The 18,814-nt window shown below is 37.5% G+C and overlaps 1 protein-coding gene across 3 annotated transcripts in view; it reads left to right on the forward strand.

Annotated features, from left to right (window-relative positions):
- Positions 1-17,920, forward strand: part of GPCPD1 (glycerophosphocholine phosphodiesterase 1) — a 42,909-nt gene extending 24,989 nt beyond the window's left edge. For all 3 annotated transcript variants that reach the window (XM_066546381.1, XM_066546380.1, XM_066546382.1), the window contains exons 8-20: positions 93-336; positions 1,374-1,536; positions 1,628-1,760; positions 1,977-2,031; positions 3,622-3,714; positions 4,785-4,862; positions 5,686-5,725; positions 6,475-6,536; positions 7,416-7,481; positions 8,322-8,458; positions 9,240-9,375; positions 9,692-9,852; positions 16,204-17,920. In XM_066546381.1, coding sequence (XP_066402478.1) covers positions 93-336; positions 1,374-1,536; positions 1,628-1,760; positions 1,977-2,031; positions 3,622-3,714; positions 4,785-4,862; positions 5,686-5,725; positions 6,475-6,536; positions 7,416-7,481; positions 8,322-8,458; positions 9,240-9,375; positions 9,692-9,852; positions 16,204-16,408 — 1,573 coding nt within the window. In that variant the 3' untranslated portion in view covers positions 16,409-17,920. The remainder of the gene's footprint in view (positions 1-92; positions 337-1,373; positions 1,537-1,627; positions 1,761-1,976; positions 2,032-3,621; positions 3,715-4,784; positions 4,863-5,685; positions 5,726-6,474; positions 6,537-7,415; positions 7,482-8,321; positions 8,459-9,239; positions 9,376-9,691; positions 9,853-16,203) is intronic.
- The last annotated feature ends 894 nt before the right edge of the window (positions 17,921-18,814 follow it).

An 18,814-nucleotide genomic window follows, 5' to 3' on the forward strand; every position in this document is an offset into this window, starting at 1 on the left:
AAGCCTCTGTATACAGTCCTGTTCTAAATCTTTATCATTTGTAAAGGCCCTGCAGTGACTTAACCATTTGTTTTGTGTTTCTGGTTGAGTAGAGTAAAATTGACCCTAGAAGGCCTAGAGAAAGATGATGATGAAGAGGGCCAAGACAAGACATCCCCTACTGTTCCCCAGAAAATGGCAAACACGGTGGAATTCTCCTTGATCAGTAACGAGGACTACAAATGTCGGCACTCTCAGCCAGACTGTGGCTATGCCTTGCAGCCAGACCGATGGATAGAATACACAATACAAACCATGGAGCCTGATAACTTGGAGTTGATATTTGATTTTTTTGAGGTATGTCTCTTTAACCCTGAGAAGCAACTCCAGTCTGCCTTTTGGAGCTCAGTTGTTAAGATTTCACTGTTGAAACAGAGCTACTGCCTGATGTTCTTCATCTTTTGGATTTATTTACACAAGTGTGAGACTACTGACTCCCAGCCCATTGTAGAAAGGTTTTTGTGAGCCTTCTTGATGTGGCACAGGAAGTTTTTCAGTTCTGCTTATTTAGAAGTCAGTACAAATTAGACTTGAATCTGCAGGTGTGCAGTATTGCATGCTGTTAGATTGGCTTGATATTAATTCTTCATCAGAATATTAATCCTTTATCAGCTAAGTTATGCTTCTGCTTCAGCCTGTACAATGTGTATATGAACTGGTTATATCACAGCTATTGAATCTAATTTTTTATATTTATAAGCAAAAGACATTATTCTGAACTAACTCATGCAGATTAAAACTGGATTCTCACTATTGTGCCTGTTATTTTGCACTGTTTTTTCCCCTGAAAGGTCTTAGTATTTGAAGTTCTTTTTAAAAGGAAGCAACTTACACAGAATAAAGTTTTTTAAGCATTCTCTTTTTGGTCTGAAAATGCCTTCAGGATCACTTACAATCATAATTGTGAAGTGTCTACATAGTTCCTGAACTTGACTATGGTCAAGTGCGCATTCTGTATATTAGTTCTTCCCTGCAAATGCATACCAAGTTTTTTAGCATTTTAAGCATAAATATTATTCCAGTTAATTTTTGTCCTAAACAAGGCTTGGGCATTTTAGAAGACAGACTATTCCATGCATGCTATTTTGATGTGAAAAGCTTATGAGATATAAGGGGTGTCAAAGAAAAATGTGAGTTTTGTAGATTTCTGTTAAAGTCTTCATTTTCCTGATAGTAATTCATAACTCACTGTTACATTAAACAATTTTATCTGAAATTAGTGTTGTGTGTAACACACAAGAAATCTGTGTTGTGTCAAGCCAGAAGAGTTTGTTTAGAATTCTCACTCACATCTAACAGTAGGGGTTTTGTGTTTTTGTTTGTTTTGTTTTCAGGAAGATTTAGGTGAGAAGGTAGTACAAGATGATGTACTCCCAGGTCACGTAGGCTCTGCCTGCCTCCTGTCATCCACAATTGCAGAACTTGGAAAGAGTGCTGGAGTTCTTACACTTGCCATTATGAGCAGAAATCCAAGGAAGACAATTGGAAAAGTTAGAGGTACAGTTGATGCCAGCAACAGATAGAGATAACTTTCCTCAAAGCCATCTGCTGTTTACTGACATGTGAAGCATTGCTGTTTTTCTTGCAGTGGACTACATAATTATCAAACCTATCCAGGGATACACTTGTGATATGCAGGCTTCATATGCAAGGTACTGGAAACCAAGAACAACTCTGGATGTTGGACACAGGGGAGCAGGGAATTCTACAACAACCACTAAGTAAGTTTGTTTGCATTTTAAACTGGGGAAATTGTTTTGTGTCACTGACATCAGTTGAGGAAGTGGACAGTTTGAAAAGCTGCAACCCATAGTAATTTACTTCAGTATCGAGTTGTGGGTATTCTCTAAAACAAAAACTTCTGATTTGTGTTTTTGTTGTTTCAATTCCGTGCTATACTGCATCTAACAAACCCTTTTTCTTGGCTGTTGTTTCAGGCTTGCTAAAGTTCAAGAGAACACCATTGCATCCCTCAGGAGTGCTGCTAGTCATGTATGTACACACATTTTCATACACACAGCACCTGTCTAGTGCAAACTAGGTTGGCTTGTACACTTAATTTGCATGATTCAATACAGTGAATGGTAATTGAACTGATGTAAATTAGATAAAAATCACTGTGGAAATTGCCTGATTTATGGGAAGTTAATAGTAGGTTAGACTCATTCTCAAGTCCCCTAAAAAAACCAGAACTTCCATTTAGTATATTCTGCTGGTATTCCAATACAGGGAGAATTTTAGTCTCAACCCTCTACAGACAGTTTGAACAAGTGAATCAAATTTTGGCACTGCTAGAGTCTGTCAGCATCCTCTCATGTGGCAAAGGTCTTGCTCAGGGACTGCTGTGTACTGAAACTTGGTGTCTGAAAATGTGACTTGGGAGCTGAGCTGGTAGAATGAACCAGTCCTTGTTTTGGTGCTTGTTGCAGTGAAGACTTGAAATCCTAAGACAGAACTTCCAGTTCGGGAGATAATAGCTCCATGTGCCCAAATTCTGTGATGGAAGTGGTAACTTTTATTCCTTCCAATAATCTTGATCACTGAACAAAACTGTAGCTGCTAAATGACTGTTTTGAACAGTTTTTGAACAGTAGTTCTTAATCCTTGAGTGGACACTATGGGTTTATAGACAGGCTTTTAAAATGCTCACAAGAAATATGCATTGAGGCAGAAATTTGCTGTGAAGTCATCAGCAGCATCACTAGAGAATTGCTTTCATCCATTTGCAGATTGAAAAGGCTGAAAGCCACCACTTTGAAAATATTTCTGCTTAGAAAAGGGCTGAAAAGAACCCATGTCCTATTTTCTCTCTGTGCTGATTGAAAAAGTGGGTGTCAGGGTGATAATTTGATTAATGGTATTCTTGGAGGCCTTCAAAGGAATGACTTGCAAGCAGTCAGTATGTGTAAAAAACCCCAAACTTGTTACTGTCTTTTTCTTTCTGGGCCTCCCTCTTTTCTGGAAGACTGTACTTTGAGCTTTTGGATCCTTTTTCCTTTTTTAAAGCCTAACAGAAAACATTTACAGCTGAAAAGGGCAGGAAAATGCTGGATGCAGCTCTTTCTGCTCTTGCACAGATTATAACACACTGCTGCTGTGTTACTCACTAGTGACTCCAGAAGTTTGTTCCTATATGGAATATCTCCCTAAAGCCTTGGCAATATGGAGCCATCACTTGTCTCTCAGTGTGGTGGTGGGGAGGAGGGAGGAAGATGCCTCAAAGTTATCTGTGTTTTAAACATTTGTGTCTAAAAATAATGTCTTGGTCTTTCTCTGTAATCAGGTTCACAAGACTTGAATCTTTTTAGGGAGTTTTACAAGATTAAGCAAGATATATGTATCTATATTTATTTATTTATATGTCTATATTATGGTAATTAGGATAATTTGCCATATATTTTTTCATCTTTAATAATCCATTGCTGAGCATGATTTAACTGGTAACAGCCAGGCATATTCAACTTCTACTTGATATCCAGGACCTTGAATACTTGACACTATTTGCATGCAGTTCTGTAGTCCTCATGCATAAGTAGTTAATGGGCTTTTGTTTTGTTCTGTGTGATTTTCAATTTTCTGTAGGGAGCAGCATTTGTGGAATTTGATGTACATCTTTCTAAAGATCATGTGCCTATAGTATACCACGATCTCACATGTTGCATGGCCATGAAAAAGGTAAAGAAGATAATAGCTGTATTTTATGTGTAGATATGCCCATTCTAGAAATGTAAAATGTTAAGCTCTCATAGAAATAATGCTGGCCTCTCAAGGGATAGAATGGCAATAAAGATGCAGCATTACTTATTGCATTGAGAAGGGAAGTTGAGTTTTTCCTTTTGAATGTTGTAGCAACAGCATTTCAGATGCATGGTTTGGCACTCTTCAAGCTCACATTGTAGTTACTATTTAGCTTCTTTCTGACTTAAGATTTGGAAGAAAAACAGCAGACAACTCTGCTATATTCTGTGGTGCCTATGGGGCTCTCTTATACTGAGGCCTGAATGTTTGCATTCTGTCCTGTTCTGCTTATCTTCTCTCCTAGTTCTGGCAGTAAATCCAAAGAGACGGCAGAGCACACTGCTCTGTCTTCTTGGCACTGGGTCTTGTTTTTCAAACTCCCACACTCACTGCAGTATTGCACTTTATAAGAAGCTTGGTTTAGAACAGTGTGGAAATGGAACTTTGCCTGAGGGGAGTGAATATTCAGTGTATCTTCACTCACTATTGTCTTGCTCAGTAAAAATTTCTTAGTGAAGAGGGGAAGTGAGAAATGGACAGAATTTTTTTGACACCAGATCTTTATTTTGAGGGTGGTCTGTGTGTATGAATTTTACCCCAGGACATTTATATATTTTTTTTTTGTTTCTGAGACATTGGATAAACAGCTGTAAAGTGAACTGCCTTGAAATATTTTTTACTGCATTTCTTTACTTGTAAACATCTTTCCTGAATACATTAACCAATCAAGTTTTTAGAGAATAATTATGCTAATGTTTTGGGAGGAAAGAACTTTAAAGCCTCTAACTTGCATGAAAGACTCAACACTGAGTTTCTTTCAAATTGTTTTATGCTTTTAAGTGCCTGTGTTGTCTTGTGAAAACTGATCATCTTATTCATAAGATACCACTTGTATCTTTATCAAAAAAATAGGAACATTAATTGCCTTTATGGCTACTTTATGAAGGGTGTGTGGCTTTTTTGTTGCTTTCAGTGATGCTTAATTATGTTGTTGGTTCTCTTCAAAGAAACTGGACACGGAGCCTTTGGAACTGTTTGAGATTGCAGTCAAAGAACTCACATTTGATCAGCTGCAGTTATTAAAGGTATTGTTTCCTTGGCTACTGCAATATGCTGTGTGTAGAATTTTATGAAGCTTGGAGGTTTTGGGAGTAACTACAGATAGTTCTGGGGAGTACAGTTTTAAAAATTGGACAAACAGAACAATTAGGTAATTCCAAGAAAAATTCATTTGCACTGTTTTTACAGGATGGATAAATGTCATTACTTTTATCCTCTAGAAATGTGGTATCTGATTTTCAAATGATAAAAGGGCTGTGTGGGACTGTGTTGAACTGCTCTACCTTCCAAACAGAAGGGCTCTGTCTAGATAAAAAGGGATGAGTGGGCTACTGAAGACCCTGCTGAGATACCTGCCCTCAGTCAAGGAAACCATCTGGCTGACCCAAGAACCATATGATTCTTTTTTCTTAAAATTACTTGGTCTGCTCCTTTTTGTGAAGAGAAAATTTGAATGGAACAAGGGAGTTGGCTGTGTCTGGCCTGATTCTAGCTCAGTATGTGTGACTGTAATATCAAACAGGTCAGCTGGATTGGAAAACAGAGGAGAGATTAATGTTCAGAGTTCTTCACATCTTGATGTTGAATTATAGTTTGTATGGGTTTACCCTTAACACAATTCCTGAATTTTCAGTGAGCATGTTTTCAGTTTGGTTTTGAGCTTTTCTTGAAATTGTTAAAACCAAGTTTAAAAGAAAATTGTGATGTGTACAATTTGTCTTTTATTCTTTTACAAATTATGTCTATAATAGACTTTTAAATTGTAAAATTATTTACAAGCAAAATTAGTTACATTTTACATGTAGGAAGATGTGGGTAGAGTGTTAATGTTGCTCTTATGCTCTTCAGCTGGCTCACGTGACGGCCCTGAAAGTAAAAGATCACAATGGTATGTACTAGTTTGGAAGAGTGTTGGGATTGATTTATTACCATGTAATTATATAAATTCTGTGGTTGCAGCTGCTTGTTGTAATCACGTTTGTCCTGAACATTTCTAAATGCTTAAGAAGATAATTTTGTGCATGCTGTAGAGTTCTTTGCTGGGAAGGAAATATCTGAACACTTGGGGGGCAGGGACAGGGCAGAAGGCAAATATATAGATAAATATATATTTCTGAGTAATCATAACAAAATTGCCACTGGTGTTTCCATCTTATGCTTCTCCAGCTGTACCTTCAGCTCTTCAGACTTGCTGACAAGAACTTTGGTAACTGCTGTAGGATGTCTTATCAGTGCTGTAAATTTTTTGCCTTAATTGTCCCTTTTGTAGGGACAGCAAATTATCTCACACATCCTGCCTGTATAAGAAAAGATAAAATTTTAAAAAATTAAACAAATAAGCCTTGAAAGCCAAGGCTTATTGTGGATATAATTCACTGGGTGAAGTGGTGAGAGATGAGAGAAGCCATTCTGAGATATATGTATTATGGCAAGGTTTTAAATTCCAAAACAGGAATTGCCAACATCATCATGGGAGTATGTCAGTGTTAGGGGAAAAGGTGTAGGTAATCAAAAGGGAGACATGGTTTCATTGTTCATTCCTAAAGGCCTTATGATTTTGAGCCAGTCTTTTCCTGCTGGCATTACTGGGATTATGCTTCTGTTTGTTTTAATTCAATATTTTATCTTTCTTTACAGCATCTTTTAACGAGGAAGAGAACTCTGCTTTTGAGATGCAGCCGTTTCCTTCTCTCCAAAGAGTAAGTGGTGAATATGGAGCAAGATGATTGGGGAGCATGAAAACCTGTGTTATACTTTCAGCTTTGCACACATAGCAAGGGGGAAATTGATTTTTGGGTTTAGGCCTCTGCTGTCAATGCTGGAACTGAGAACAGGAGTTTTATTGTTGGACACTGGAGGGTTTTCAGTGCTCACAAGTAACAGTCTGTGTGTATTTCAAGCTTCTGAATTCATGAGCCCAAGCTGTGTAGCTCAGAGTGCACTCAGTTTTACAGCTGGTTAACATGTGAGCATTGCCTGTTAATGCATTGGCAGTTTCTAATTTTGAGAGAAACCACACCTGGCCTTTGGCAGTTCCTCACAGTGTCTTGGCCATCTCTCAGAGCCAGACACTGAGAAATGTTGAGTGAATTTCCAGTGTGTTTCCATTTAGGACTGGTTTGTGTTAACTCCACCTTTTGAAATCACCTTGCAAATAATTCTTTACAGGAATTTCACGTGAAAGAACTTTTGTTATCATGGTAACGGCAAGCTCCTGGATTTCATACTTAAGATGCATTTTGCATTCAGAAGAACTTTCTGGAGAAAGAAAAAATATTTTTTCTTTATGAGTACAAATGGGGCATTTCTTACATGTGTTAAGATGAATTGACTCACATTTGTACCTTGTCAAAATCTTGTCCTTAAGATTGTATCCACTTCTATATATTCATTAAGTTTAAACTGGAGTAGAAAAGGGTTTATATGTATTGTATAAAATGTTAAAAACCTAGGGTTTTGAATTTTACTGTTAGACACCATTAGCATTAAAATCCAATGTATTCTCCCAACAATTACCTTCCCAGTGCTTTGTTGTCCTCCTTTGCTGTTGGGTCTCTTCATAGTAAAAATTTTTTCAGGTCCTGGAGTCTGTTCCTAACGATGTTGGGTTTGACATAGAAATAAAATGGATCTCCCAACAAAGAGTAAGTAAACATACATGTGATTTACTTTGATTGTTTGACATTCTTATGGCTAAAGCTTGTAATTTGATGTGACAATTTATGAGCTGCAAAGGCATAATTTTTGTGTGGGTTTGTGCCTTTTAAAAAAAAATACTGCATTATTTTTAAACTGGGGGTATAGTAGCACCACTCCCACAAATGAACAGTCTTATTCTTAAAATGATAAAATTCATAGGATTGAGTTCAGACTGCTTTTGGTAGGAGATTCTTTTTAAAGTCAGCAGATCACAACAGGGCAGACAGGCAAGTGCCAAGAAATTCAACCTCTCCTGGCCCTGTGCCCGAGCAGCTACAACATGGTGCAGTAATTCAAGCAGCTGCTTCCTTCTAGTCAGCAGGGCTGCAGACTCAGCTGGATTGTGCAGCACTCAGTCCAGAGGGAAATGGTTGTAAAGGCTGGGATTGGAAGCCTGGAGTGGGGGAAGGAAGCTGAGGACAGTGGTAGGTGGAAGTCAGTATGCTAGAAATAACAGCAGAGAGTAGCTGCTATAATTACTGGTCTTCAGGGAATTTCTTTGTATTTTTGTAGCTGTAATAGGCTTCCAAGGAATGCATTTCTTGGATGGGGAGACAGGGAATTTTTCAGTGAATTTTACTGCTCTGAGAATTCAGCTGCACCTCTCAGGCTGTCAGTCCTGGAGAGCTGGAACCAGCACTGAGCAGACTGAGGGATTGATTCTGCATTCAAACTGTCCAGCTGAGTTCTCATTTTGCTCAGGTTGACTGAGAGACCATTGCTGGTTGAAATAATTTTAGCAAGCATTAATTTAAGTGACTCAAACTTGTGCTTTCTTTTTCCAGGATGGCCAATGGGATGGCAACTTGTCAACTTACTTTGATATGAACCTTTTTCTAGATATTATTCTGAAAACTGTTTTAATGAATGCTGGACGAAGAAGAATTGTGTTTTCTTCTTTTCACGCAGATATATGTACAATGTAAGTTTAGAAGAGAGAAATAATGTACTTTGGTTTTGAAATTTATTTTTATTTGGGAAAATTTACTTTGTATTTTAAAATGCACACCAGGAAATAAGTAACAGGTGTTTTCCTTAGACATAAAATTTGGGTGCCAAAATAGTTGGGAACTGAAATGAGACCACTTTGCTATCTGGAATGAGCCTGAAAAATAAAAATAGGTGAACAAAGTCACAGTGGGTATTTTTGTCAAGTGCATTTCTGGATGCTTCACTCTTTCTTTGCTCAACAAAAAAGGTCAGGGTTTCTTCTGGTATCCCAAAGTCTTTTCCAGTCATACTTGAGGGGTGTGCAAGTCTAACTTGGGAACAAATAATCTTGTTACAGTTTTCAGCTTGAAAAATGCACTAGTAAGGTTAGGAGCTGTGTATTAACCATGTTTAGAAATTCCTGTCGTGGATCTTCATGATCATCATGAATTTGTGCATTTAAGATGATAATTACAGAATTAAATGGTCTTTGGGGATTATATATAAACATATTGAGAATATAAGGCTGAGTTCAACTTCAAGTCTAGCTTCCCTTAACATGTGTGTTAATCTCCAGTAGTGGCAAAAGGACTCATTTGAGCAGTTTGTCAGCACAGTTTGATGCTAAACTGTGGGACCATCTCCTTGCACCAGCTAGGAACTAGAAGAATGTGCAGGAAAGAAAGGAATTCCCCTTGAAACAGTGAGATCAAATCTTTGTTCTTTCACTTTTATTTATTTCATGTGCTGCTTGTGAACTTTTTTCCTGACAGGATCCGACATAAGCAAAACAAGTATCCTGTGTTATTTCTCACCCAAGGGGAATCTAAACTCTATCCAGAGCTCATGGATCTTAGATCTCGCACAACTCCAATTGCCATTAACTTTGCACAGTTTGAAAACTTGCTGGTAAGCTGACAAGTTAAAATCAAACTGAATTATTACTGCTTGTTTTAAATCTATGGCTTTTGGCACTAATGCTTTAAATTATGGCTAACCTTACAAAAGAAATACACTAATATTGGGCAACTGCCAAAAAAATGTCCATTGTTTGAAATGTTTTTTAATACAGTGTTTTAAAAATAGCACTCTAATTAATCTCTCTAATGTAAAATATGTTCTATTATTATGGATGAAACAGTAAGGAGCTGCCAGTGTTAAAAGATTAAAAAAGCTGATGTGTTTCAAAAACATGGATTTTTAATTGAAGTCTTTTGTATTTCAGGGAATTAGTGTGCATTCTGAAGACCTGCTGAGGAATCCAGCATTTATTACACGGGCCATATCCAAAGGCCTGGTTATTTTTTCATGGGGTGATGATACAAATGACCCGGATAACAGGAAGAAGCTGAGAGAATATGGTGTTCATGGGTTAATATATGACAGGTACTTAGTTGTGGCTTTTTAAAAGAATGATCATAATCACCACCATCATCAAGCTTAGAAACTATTGTAAATTGATTCTGGTGAAATTTCATGTTGCTTCTTGGTTGACTGGGTGCAGAAAGTACAAGGACCCCATAAACCTGGATCAAGAATAAATCTAACACCAGTCCCCACTCTTTCAGCTGTGTCTATGAAGCAAAATAACTTTCGTTTCTCCTGAGATCAACATAAATGTAATTAGATCCTTTAAAGAACAAGTGTATGGCATACATGTTTAAGGTGCTATTAATATTCATGATAGTAATTTTTAGGTTATATAAATGTGTCACAGCAAGGAAAATGTCATTTAATTGTTTGACTGGAAGTTTCAGTGTTCTACACTGAGCTGTGGAAATAGTTAATACAACATTCTCTTGTGTTTCAAAGCTGTGAATTCACATTTTTCTTATTAAAATTAGCTTGGAGTGACTCCAGGGCAAACTGCCAAATAAGTAATTTAAGAAAGTTGCTCTTAGATCAAAAAATTCACATAGAAACATCAGAATACTGTGTTAAATATTTTAACAAAAGCATTGTTGTGTTATTTTGTTGCTTACAGCAACCCAAAGTTTTAGGTCTTTTGTCTTTGAAGATAAGAAATTCATCATTATGAGGTGAAGTTTAATTTGAAAAACTGTATTAAACTAGATTTTCCGATAGAAAGGAATTGGGAAAGCATTAGGTGTAACTGAAGTTTCAAATTACAGAAGGCTTTCAAACCTTCTGCTTTAGCAAGAGTATTGCTTTGTATATTGTTTTACCTACCAAAAAAAAACCCCCACAAACCAACAACAACAAAAAAAACCCAACCAAAGGAAGAGGAATCAATAATTGTCAAAGGCTCTGTTTTATGAAGTGAAAACTGAGAGTCAATTTAATCACTCTAGGGGCAGGAAATCAAATATGTTTGCTCCTAGGGTTCTAGGCTCTCAGTGTAAAAATAAAATAGTTAACTCTTTTCAATCAGTTGTTGACTGCTGAGAGTCTTTTCAAGGTCCATTGCTTCTCAGGTTTGCCAGAGGTGCCGCTTCTTGTGCTGTACAGAAAGTCTCCCATTCATTGGCAGTAAAAAAAGGAATAACTAGGTTTTTACACTGGGGATCAGCTTCAGACTGAGGACATGGACACATAAGTCCTCTTTCCTGCTACAGCAGTGCTGTGTGTTGCACCTCTGCTGCAGCTCAGGATTGGGGCCCCTTTAGTCAATGAAAAATACTTCTGGACTAGAATGCAGGTGAAAGAATCCTCTAACTACTTAGTGTACAATCATAGAGTAATGAAGTTTTATTCTGTGGTATGCATAAGTTAAAGTATTATATTATTGGTGGGGTGTTTTAATCAAACTCCACTGCATAAAGTGTTTGTGAAATGTCTCTTCATCTCATGTCTACTAATCCAGTCTTCCAGAGTTGTTAATTACTCCCTGTGCAATAATATTCACTACTGTGGTAAAACAGTAAAGCAGGGGCCAGCCTAACTTCTGACTTCATGTTGCTTTTATTGCTTTAGATACTCCATGCTACTTAAATGTTGTGGCATTTACGTTGAGGTTGCAAGTCAGCTACTCGTCACCTTATGTGTCCTATTGTACTGTTTGGTGTGTTTTAAGTTGTAGTAGGACAGTAGAACACCTTTTATCCCACTTTCTGATAACCAGCCAATTCTTTGGAAGGCTGAATTCCCTTGTGGATTTAACTGAACAAAACTTTCTTAACCTTCCTTCACTGTTTAGATGATCTGGATTCTTAGTAGTGTTCATCTCTCCTCTCGCTGCCTGGCTCCTCTATCACTTCCACTTCAACATCTTCCCATTTTTTGGAGAGGACCCCCAAAATTAGCATTAACTCCAAAGCTGTTATTGCAGGCTTGTTAAGTGTAATTTCTAAATGTAATTTCCCTTTTTTTTCTGTAGGCCAAAACAAACAATGGGATGTCCCTTTGCAATTCTTAATTACTTTTCAAGTTTTACTAATTGTGTGAGTAAAATTAAATTCACTCTTAATGCAGGTTAGGGATATGACAGTTTCTGAAAGTTGCATCAGATGTCTCAAGGGGGACATTTTGAAATGCAGGTGGTACCTGGAATGTAGGGATGTAAAACCTGGCAGCAAATGTTTCCACTCACAGCTGGAGCTGCTGGGTAAAGAGCCAGTCTTTCAGATCACTTGAGACTTGAAGTTGATATTTAGAGTGTAAATAGGTATGGTGTCAGCATCCATATCCTGTGCTGTTTGGAGTTTAGAAATAAATAAATGTAAAACTAAATTTAAAAAGCAGAACTCGAGAGAGAGATGTACATGACTGTTCCAAGGTGTAAGTAATAAGTAGGGACTGCAGTAATCTGTTTTAGTGTAAAGCCAGTTCATGCTGCTGTTGTGTCTTCAAATTCCAGAATATTTCCAGGGCTGAATTAAGATGGTGCTTCTTCCATGGTTTCTGTATTTTTGTTCTCTGGATTTATGGCCAAGTCCAAATGTCTATTAAATATGGTATTTTGTGTTGCTGTTTACTAAGCCTTTACTTACACCATGTTAAGTGCTAATTATCTGAATAATCTAGGAAGTGAATAGAGGAATTGTAGTGAATTTTAGGTTGCTTGTATGTGGCCCTAAGTTACTGTGTGCAGTAGTTATTTCTGAGATTATGAACTGTGTGCATAGAGATTATTTCTGTAAGCTATTTTTTTCCAAACTTTAATCATCCATGTAGAATTGACCAAAACACTGTAGCCAGTTGTGAAGATGGCAGAAAAACTGTGTCCTGAATACCAAAAGTTGATGATACCAAGCTCTGGGAAAAAAAAAAAATGCAGGTAGGGGGTCTGGCTTTGCTTTGCATGGAGAAAAACTGCAAGACTAAATCTGGGAAGCTTACAAATGCCAAAAATATTAAAAGGCTGATCTCACTGGGGCAGAGGAAAGAACACAAATGCACTCCCTCCCCCCATCCAGGCCTTTCTCCACTTGGGCTGCAAATTATTACATACACCCGAAGTTATTAATCCAAGCAGATGTTCTGGGATGCTGGGATGATATTCTCCTATTTTCCTACATTGAACTACCATTCATCTCAGTGTTTAACCAAATTATTTGAATTAAAAGGGCAGCCTCTACAGAAAGGTGCCATGTCTGCCTTCAGGCTTTTATTTGGGCTCTTAAACAAGAAGGTACTTTATGTGCATGACTAGGTATCTTCTATCTGCACAGAAATCCCATCCTTAATATGCTTTATTAGTCTGATGTTTCAACTTTAATTAAAGAAGAAATTTCAACCTATTGTGAAATTACTCTGGCTTGGTTAAAATGCTGATTTTTAAAGCAGGATTTCTGAGGTGATTGATCTGGTGTTTTTCTCCTGGATAGGCTTTGGAAACAGTCCAGAAAATATTTCTCTATTTGAATATACTTGACTCAGTAAGAACAATGCAGCCTTGTGGTTTTACACCTGCTGGCTGTATATTGAATACCAATGTGGAGAGGGAGTGGGTGCTAGCTTACACTTGCATCATCTTTTCTCATTCACTTTACATGATCTGAATTTTGTTTGTTGAATAATACACAGAACTGCATAAAAATATGAAATCACTATTTCCCAAACATGGATGGTGAGAGCTTTTCCATGAGAGCTTTGTCCAAACACTGCAGTTCCTTTGGCTGCATGTTGCATTTGCAGGCAAAAGCTGTGCTTGACTGGTATTAGTAACTTCCCAACATTTACACAAATTTAGCTGGCAATCAAATCAAAAGCATTTTAAACACTTCTCAAAAGCACAAGACTGCTGAAATCTGGGCTGCCCTGTTTGCCTGAAACTGCATGTTACCTAAATAACAGCATGGATATGTGGAAGAAGTGTAGTATGAGTTTATTTATAATCTAGTCAGTAATTGAATTAATATGTTATGACAGTTGTTAAGACAGTTTAAATCTTCCCCATTTTGTGAATCGCAAAGTAAACTCAAAGTTTTTCCTCGAGATCTAAAGAAAAGTGAAAATGTTTAATCAAAAGCATCAGAGAATCTTTTGAGCATGAAAACAGTATTTCAGTGCTGCTGCCTCTTGTCTTGTATGTGTTTTCAGAGGTTGCAAAACACCTTTCAGGAGCCAAGCACATCAGTTTTACACTCACTGCAGAGCCCTGCAATGTCCTGCCAGCCTTTTGTAGAAGGTGCTTACTCAAAAAAGTAATGGTTAAAGGACTTCTCAGTCTTCTGCAGGGCTTGCTTATTAACAGGAGGTTGGATGGAGAAACTTTAGTGCATAGTTGCTTACAAATTATTGTCCTGTTGAAGAAAGGAGGATAGGGAGATGAGAGTTTATTCCTTATCTTTACAGTGATGTTGGAAATAATTAGAGAAGTACTGAAGCTCTGTTGCTGCAAACTGGTGGTGTACTTTTGTGGACACAAAAAGTAGGGTCAAGAAATTTGGAAGTGTTGCTTTGAGTTGTCCTCTCTGCCTTTGGTTTAAAAGAAACCATTGGAGTGGACTGGCTCTAGTGGGCAGCTTGAAAGGAGCTTGGAGGGTTGAGTTCATCCAGAATCTCAATTGAAAAGAATTTAGAATGGAGCAGGAAATAGAGAGTTTATACATGTTGTAGTAAAGAACTAGTAATAAAATACTTGCTAGAAGCTGCTTGGAAACATGCTTAGCCATGTTCTAGGAACAAGGGCCTAGAAAAGAACCATTCTTTTGCTGTTCTAGTGTCTAACTGATGGGAAAGACTTGATATTCTTAGTTCCTAACATATGTTTATATAGAATACTATCCTCAAGTTTCAGTGTTCTGTGTGGAATTCGCCGGGAAATTCATAAGGTGTCAGCTGACTCAACTGAAGAAAGCACAGGAAGGAAGGAAGGAAGGTAGAGCTGTTACTTTGCAGAAAGTTTCCATTGGGCAGATTTGGGTCATATCTTAGGCCTGTATTGGATTACAAGTAAGTTAAATTCTATGCCTTCTGTTTGAATTTCATCAATCTGGACAGCATCTATCCTCACTGCTAGGAGTTTCTTCACAGAAATTGTCCTTGACCTTATTGTGATCCATATCAGTATTTCCTGTGGAAGTGTTTCCTCACCTGAATCCCATTATTGTACCCATCTTTGAGCTGCATGTTGGTTTTGGTGTCTTGGAGTTGCCAGCAGTTCACAAGTTGTGTTGTCAGGGTGAAAGGGCACCTTGCACTCTCTCACTTGAGCACTACATTGTTTTGTTAGTGCCATTGGTTCCTTTTGGGCATAACTTGAAAATGTGTGAGAGACAAAGAGTGATGAAATAAAAACAAACTACTTTCTTGAAGGAATCATAGTGAAGTATGATCATTCTTAAAGACTTAGGCAGAAGCCATGGTAATTTCTTGCAGAAAGTTTTCATTTGAAGGAGAAAAACTTGAAGACCTGCAATACCTGGAACTGTGTATGTGCAACAACTAAAAGTGAGAGCAGATGGGTTCCAGGATTAAAATTTTGAATATAAACATGCTGATATTGAAAATGAATGTTGGGAAATCAAGGTATATCCTCATTACAATAGGTGTTGTACCAATGTTAGGTTACAGGAGCACCAATGCTCCTTTTTCTTTGTAATGAATTACACCAGAATGGTGTTTGAGTTGTGCTCAGTGCTTGCTGAAAATTTGTTTTGATTTTTTGATTTTACTGTCACTCAAAATGTGGTTTGGATTTCGACGATCTGGTATGATGCTGACATTTCAAATCTGCAGCTTTGTTTACATGTGTGAAAACAAGAAAGTGAGAAGAGGATAGACTGTTTAAAGTAGTGCAGATAGTTAATCTGAATTAGGTGTGCAGAGAGGTCAGATTTTCTATTTTTCACTCTTCACATAATATTGTGGTAATGGTGGTAATTTAAAAAAGAAAAAATTCTGAACTGGGGGAGATGGAATTCTTCTTGAAACAGTAAGTATACACTCAATGCAGTATTATGTGCAAACAGTATATTACAGTCTGTTCAAATAATCTCTAAAATTTCTTATGCTTTGAACTTTGAAGCCTGGAACACTGCTCTTGTTTCACTGCTTTGTGCCACCTGTAAAATCACATTTGTCAGGAGATTAAGTGAGTATATGCCAGTAGGTTTTTAGTATATCCAATGAAACTAAGTAGTCTGTGTAAAGGGAATACCATTTTATATTGTGAGATAAGAGCAAAACTCAGGGTACTAAGCCCAAGTAAACTGACTTTGGCACCTAATTTTGCTCTGTTAAGGAAAAAAACCCAGGTGCTTCATCTGGTGTACATTTCTGTGGACTGCTAGTTTATTCTGATCAGTGTTTTTTCTTTTCTCATTTATTCAGGATATACGACTCAAATCCTGTACAACCAAATATATTCCAAGTGGAGCAGCTGGAACGTCTCAAGAGAGAGCTGCCAGAGTTGAAAAGCTGTGTGTCCCCCTCAGTTAGCCACTTCAAATCCATAACTCCATGTAAATGCCATCATTGTTGCATGGAAGAGAAACCTGTAGATAACTTGAAGAGCTTTCAGATGAAGAAGGACTAATTTTAGGCAGAATGCTGTTTTGTATCTATAGAATTTTCACCATTGGAATAGTTCTGTCTATGCTTTCAGCTTGGTTTGGTTTAATTTTAAGTCTTCAAATAGCAATAACTGTGTTCCTCCTTCCTAACAGTACTTAGTAAAATTTCAAGTAATGTTAAAATATTCAGCCAGTTACAGTTATTGTTCTAAATTACATACACAGTTTTAAGTTTTTCCTCACATCATATCAAATCTTGAAAAAGAAAATTATTATTACATTATTTTGCTTTTAAAAAAACCAAAAATTAAGTAGTCTCAGTAGTTAAAGCTCAGAAACTAAATTGTAGAGAAATTACAATAATCTGATATTGAATATGCTGAAAATTTGTTTTAATTTTGATTTTACTTACAGGCTGACAAGCTGTAGCATTTATCTGACAGCAGGAAATTGAGTGATTTTAAGATACATATAAATAGATCTGGCCTATACATGATCTGAACAAATTGGTACCTCATGTATATGTATTTGCACTGGTAGAAACACCTGTACAAAGCTTCGTGCCATTTTAAAATATTTTATTTTTTAGCAAACTGCAGCTCGTTTTCCCCCACTTGATTGGAATTGAGGCTGCTGCCTTTGTTTCCTCAGCCCCCAGTTGAGTGGTACAGCAATCGGGGGGGAACCATGAGTACAGGTTGTTCATTAATCGCACACAGGCCTGCTAAACTTTAAAAATGTTGCTAATAATCATAACAGAATTACAGAAACATCTTCAGTGGTTGAGAATCTTTTTTTGCACAGTAACCTTAATGAACAGAGTGTGTACCCTGCACAAACTCTACAAAATGCATGCTTTATCTATTAAGCATGAATTTTAGGTGTTTGCTGAGGTCCTTGCATCTTTATGGTGCTAGTTATGTGTGAAGGGTGCAAGGACCAACTCAACAACTTAATCTCCTTTTCCTGAGAAACCACAAGCCTGTTATTCACAAACATTTGGAGAAGAGGCTCTACCATACATGGTATGTATGTATACCATACATGGTTTGTCTGTCTTACTTATAATACAAGCTACTGGCTTTTGTATTTTGCAAGATTTTTGGCTTTTACCATGGAGCAAGAATCACAAATGTACTGGATTCAGATAATCAGTATTCTGTTGGCTGGTATCTATCCTCTGTAATTTATTACAAAGTCATAGTTTAGAGTTCTTAATAGATAAGTATGCATGTCCCTTCTCCTCCTGATGTTGCAGGTCATGCCAACACAACAGCTGTAACTTTCTACTGAAATGTTAATGTATAATAAGAATGGAAAATATTTATTTTTTTTTCTCTTGTAAATTGACAATGAAAACAATAGTATGTACTATATTCTTTATATACAGTCATTGCTACATATACAACTGATTGTACAAAGAGTAAAGCCATTGCAAATAAGTGCTTGAGCCTGCACTGCTGAGCAGTTCAAAACAGCTTGTTTTGACTTGTGCATTTTAGTATTTAAAGTTTGTCCTGCACAACAGCACAATAGTATTAGGTATCTGGAAGCCTTCTTTTATTAAAAAAAAAAAAAAAAAAAACAAAACCACAAAACATCCCTAAACCAAAACTGGAAGTGTGTGAGCTGTTTTTGAGGAGGGGAGGGGGCACTGAACCAGAATCTTGGCATCAGGAACCTGTGGCTGTTACTTCATACATTCCTCATTATGTGATTAATTCTTAAATTTCTTTTCTTAATTTTTTTTCCTCCTTTGTGTACCCTGTGGGATCCTCTTGGCAGGTCTTGAGGGCTTTGCCAACTGTTACTCAGCTCCTAGCAGAGTTTGTGTCACTGCTTGTGAGAGCTGGGCACCACATCCTCAGAGATGCTGAGACACCTGTTCTGTGCAAAAGGGGTTTAGAAGCTGTGCTGTGTGAAGCACCCTCTCAGACTAATCCCAGTGAGATGCTCAGGCACCCTTAAAATCTTTCCCAGCCTTCAGTGCTCAGGGAATTGCACTTGCCAGTTCTGTTTGAGGGGAGTGGGGGTGGAAATAAATCCACCTCTCAGGTTTCTGTGGTTGAAGTGACCCCTGAGGTATAGAAAGTCTTTTTTCCCAACCTCAAGATGGAAGAAGGAGTTGAGATTCCTCAGTTCTGCTTTTCAAGGTTGTTTATTTTCTCTTATCTATTACATTCCTTCTCTGACCTGCTGAGATCTGTCCAGCAGGTCAGGTTGCAGCACAGCGCCTGCCCTTTGGGTGATGTTAACTTTTTATACTAAGAACTGTATGTACTTTATTTGCAATAATTTTCCAATACCTGTCACCTATGTTATACTGTCTCTATTCTAAACCAATCAAAAAGTGTCACCATCACAGCAGAAGATGGAGGACAACAAGAAGAAGAAGGACAGGACACACCCAGATTCCTCCATCTTGCTTC

The sequence above is a fragment of the Molothrus aeneus genome, chromosome 3, assembly GCF_037042795.1.
Source record: "Molothrus aeneus isolate 106 chromosome 3, BPBGC_Maene_1.0, whole genome shotgun sequence".
NCBI lineage: Eukaryota > Metazoa > Chordata > Aves > Passeriformes > Icteridae > Molothrus > Molothrus aeneus.